At 47.0% G+C, this 4232-nt stretch overlaps 1 protein-coding gene across 1 annotated transcript; it reads right to left on the reverse strand.

Annotated features, from left to right (window-relative positions):
* Positions 1–1126: 1126 nt before the first annotated feature.
* On the reverse strand, positions 1127–2545 carry LOC132385933 (zinc finger protein 239-like). The gene is made up of 4 exons (XM_059958167.1): positions 2452–2545; positions 2173–2343; positions 1864–2007; positions 1127–1149 (listed from the first exon to the last, which is right to left on the reverse strand). The coding sequence occupies exons 1-4, from the start codon at positions 2543–2545 to the stop codon at positions 1127–1129; spliced, it is 432 nt and encodes a 143-aa protein (XP_059814150.1).
* Between the last annotated feature and the right edge of the window lie 1687 nt (positions 2546–4232).

Raw genomic sequence — 4232 nt, forward strand, 5'->3', positions numbered from 1 at the left:
TCTATTTCCTGTTGTAATCTGCAGTCCACTTCCCAGATAGTGTTGTGAAGCCTGTATATAACTGCCATCATGTTTCTTTTACACTTATGGTTTCTGAACTTAACCAAAAAACATTTGACATCTTCCAATCCTGTGTCACATCCTGCTACAGATCTGATGAAATTCTATACCAGCATATCCATGCCGTCCTCTCTGCCTTCCTTCCTATCCCTCCATTACGAGTAACCGTGGACATTCAGCTTCCAACTACAACCATTGTTCAGCACGTTTCAGTGATGACCACAACATCAAACCTGACAATCCGCAACAGTGCAACATGATCATCCTTATTTCTTAAACTCTGCACATTGCAATATAGCACATTGTGTAAATTATTTCCGAACCTTATTGATTTTGCATCCCTAATGCCCTGCTCGCTGCAATTATGTCCTATCATAATTATGCCTTCGTGACAGTCTGACTGCACACCAATTTTGCTTCTTTAGCATCCATCCTACCATGAGTTTCCCACCCGCCCCCTGCCGGATTATTTAAAACCATCCCCAATGGCTCTTACAAACTTGCCCATGCGAATATTGGCTCCCGTCGGGTTCAGGACTAATCCATCTCTTTTGAACAGGAGAGATCCCATTGATCCAAGATCTTGAATCCCTGCCACCTGCACCAGCTTCTCAGCCATGCATTAATCTGCCGAATCAACCTGTTCCTACCCTCACCGGTACGTGACAGATGCAACAATCCAGAAGGGATGAGAATATACAAGACAGGTTTAGTAAGTTTGCAGATTACACTGGAATAGGTGCTATAGTCGACAATAAAACAGGTTATCAAAAATTGCAGGGCAATCCTGACCAGCTGAGTACATGGGCTGAGGACTGGCAACTGGAATTTACTTCTGATCAGTCCAGGATGTTGCATTTTGGGACGTCTAATTCAGGTTGGACTTTCGTAGTGGAAGGGACTGTCTTGCGGAGTATTGCAGGGCAGTAAAACCTTGGAGTACACATCCATGGCTTACTGAAACTTCAGTCAAAACCTGACAGGGTGCTGAAGAAAGCTTTTGGCACCCTCACCCTCATACATCAGGGCACTGAGAGTAACGGGTTGGCTGTTATGGTGCAGTTGCTTAGGGCACTGTTGAAACCACACCTGGGGAATCATAAACACAGGTGATTCTGCAACAATTCGAAATCCAGAGCAACACATATGAAATGTTAGACCACATAAGGTCAGGCTACATGAATGGAGGGGAATAAATGGTTGACTCTTTGTGTCAAGACCCTTCATCAGGACAGGAATGGAAGGGGGAAGAAGACAGAATGCAAATAATCAGAGACTAAATGTTGATGCTCAGTCATTCATTGTCGTTTTCCCTCTCATCTGTTTCCCTGGTCCTCATCAGATGCTCTTACCCCGACTACTGTCCAGAGCCAGAAATCTGCCCTCTGCTAACCCGTCTCTGGTTTCTGACTGAACATCCAACTTATGGTTCCCCATTCTGCTTTCAGACGCTGTCGGGCAGGGGAGTATTCTCACACAGCGGTGTGACACGTAGTCCTTTAGAAGCAGTTAAAATGACCCACAACGTTGAAATGAGCTGGGAGCAAAGTAGTTAATTACTGGTGTTGTTCATCCTGAAGTAGAGTTTCTCTCTGGGCTCAGCAAATTTGAAGATTAAATATCCGGCACGCAAATTATTTAAACCTTCTTGCCAGTGTGAAATCTATAGTGCCACAAGGTTGGATGACTGAGTGAATCTTCTCACATACAGTCAGAAGAACGGCCTCTCTCCAGCATGAACACGCTGGTGTGTCTGTAGTGTGGTTGAGTGCGTGAATCCTGAGCAGGTGAGTGGTTTCTCACCCATGTGAACTTGCTTGTGCATCTGTAGGTTTGTTGACCGAGTGAATCCCTTCCCGCACTCTGAGCAGGCGAATGCTTTCTTCCCAGTGTGAACAGACTGGTGTGCCAGGAGAGCAGTTGACTGGGTGAATCCCTTCCCACAATCTGAGCAGGTGAACGGCCTCTTCCCAGTGTGAATGCGCTTGTGTACCTTCAATTGTGATGACTGTTTAAAACCCTTCCCACGGTCTGAGCAAATAAATGGCTTCTCCCCAGTGTGAATTCGCTGGTGTGTCAGTAGGTCAGATGACTGAGTGAATCCCTTCGCACAATCATAGCAGGTGAACGGCTTCTCTCCAGTGTGAATTTGCTGCTGTAACTTCACTTGGGACGGCTGAGTGAATCCCTTCCCACAGTATGAGCAGGCAAAAGTTCTCTCGCTAGTGTGCATTCGATGGTGTGTCAGTAGGGCAGACGACCGAGTGAATCTTTTCCCACAGTCTGAGCAGGTGAACGGCCTCTCCCCGGTGTGAATTCGCTGGTGTATCAATAGGTCACACGTCCGAGTGAGTCCCTTCCCAGAATCAGTGCAGATGAAAGGCCTCTCACCAGTGTGTATTCGCTGGTGAGTCAGTCGGCCAAATGACCGAGTGAATCCCTTCCCACAAACAGAGTAGGTGAATGGCCTCGTCCCAGGGTACATTCGCTGATGTACCTTCAGTTTAGATGACTGATGAATCCGTCCGTGTTACAGTGACGCTCAACCCAAGTCGGTGGAAGAAGACATTTTCCTCCCATTCATGGCTTCGGAAACTGGACAGTCTTCCTGCCTGTTAAGTATTGGGACATCTTTATGTGTCTCGGTTTGATTCTCTGGGTTGGTATTATTCACTACTCCCTCACAACTACGCAGGTGAGTTGCTGCCCACTCAGGGAAACGCTCTGCACCGATTGCCTGACTTGCCGGACAGATGGAATGTTAGTTTAAAGTGATTTGCGGTTTTTCGGTTGTGCAGAAATTTCCTGTGCAGACCGATGGTCGGTCCACACACTTATTTAAAAATAGAGGGAACATCAGTAACATTTCAACTTCTGGTTCTTTCTCACAGCACCGTTAAAAGGCTCAGAGATTACATGGGTAATGATGGATTCTTTCCAATTACTCTGATGACCTGTTCCCCACAGGTGACTAATGGTGGCGAACTCATCGATGCACTTCTGTGATGTGAAAGCTGCAGGTCACCTGTTACCCAGGAAAGGGTATTTGCTGTCGAACTGTACCCAGAGAGAGAAACATGCTGTCACGGGTAGAAAGGTCCGGAAAAAGAGGAGGCAGAGCAAAAGTGAATTTCTGTAGATCTAAAGCTGATGGAAGGACGTTGTTGTTTTTTTATTCAACACTAGTTGACATTTTCACGGACTTGAAGGCAAACACTTCATCTGTACTTAACTCAGTACTACTTTTGCTCCAAGTTCCTAATACAGTATTTGGATTTAAATATGTGGAGCTCAGCAGCGTTTGTGAGATCCATCCGCTCTCCTTCCCTTCCCTCTGTTCTTCCAAACACGCCATACTAACTGATAGGAAAATCACTGATATCAGCCATGCCTGCCCCTTTACCCAGTAAACCCCACGAAACAGAAAGCTGTCTCTCGGCCTCGGTCGCAGTGATGCGCATGCGTCACAGAAAGGCACCAGCGCTTTCGCTCATCAAGGTTACCCGCGGCCTGTTTACGAATCGTGCGACTGAGAGAGAGGGAAAGGACCGGGACTGTCCTGGGGTGCGGAGCCTCAGTGTGTCCGGAGATCATAGTAAGTGTATCTCAGTCACAGTTCGGTCGTGGGTACCGATAAAATTTCTGCCAGGAGTTCCGCTCCAACCTGCTGCCAATTCTGAGACCTTTGGCCAAAATGCGCATGCGCTGCTTTCCGGAACTGTCAGTCAGTTTTGCTCATGCGCACTTTATCGTCTGGTCACACACACGGAAATCTGGATCGAACAAGAGAAAGCCTGCAGATCCAAAGCAATTCACACGAAACGCTGCAGGAACTCATAGCACAGTCAGCATCTAATTACAGAAGCAGAAACTCAGAGTGGGGAATAGAGGGGGACGGGTCTCTGTTTACCAGAAGGAGAAAACGATATTCATGCCACCAGGTTGGAGGGTACCCAGATGGAATCTGAGGTGTTCCTCCTTCACACTGTCATCTTGACACAAGTGGAGGCCTTCGATCAACACGTCGGAACGAGAATGGGAAGCGAATTTGAAACGTTCAGCCACCAGGAAGTGCCCCTTGTGCTGGATAGTAATCATAAGACATATAGCAGCAGAACGTCGTAGTTTAGAATTTAATCCTCACTAACGCCCTGTGCAACTTCAACGTAAAA

This window comes from Hypanus sabinus (assembly GCF_030144855.1).
Source record: "Hypanus sabinus isolate sHypSab1 chromosome X2 unlocalized genomic scaffold, sHypSab1.hap1 SUPER_X2_unloc_6, whole genome shotgun sequence".
In the NCBI taxonomy this organism is placed as follows: domain Eukaryota; kingdom Metazoa; phylum Chordata; class Chondrichthyes; order Myliobatiformes; family Dasyatidae; genus Hypanus; species Hypanus sabinus.

Bases quoted from the DNA above. Each gene is read 5' to 3' on its own strand.
- LOC132385933 (XM_059958167.1), bottom strand. From the start codon at position 2,545: ATGTACCCTGGGACGAGGCCATTCACCTACTCTGTTTGTGGGAAGGGA. The intron at 2,008-2,172 runs GTGCGAAGGGAT...TCACCTGCTCAG, and splicing joins GCCGTTCACCTGCTATGATT to ATTGTGGGAAGGGATTCACC. The intron at 1,150-1,863 runs GTGAGAAACCAC...ATGATTCCCCAG, and splicing joins GCACAAGCAAGTTCACATGG to GTGTGGTTTCAACAGTGCCC.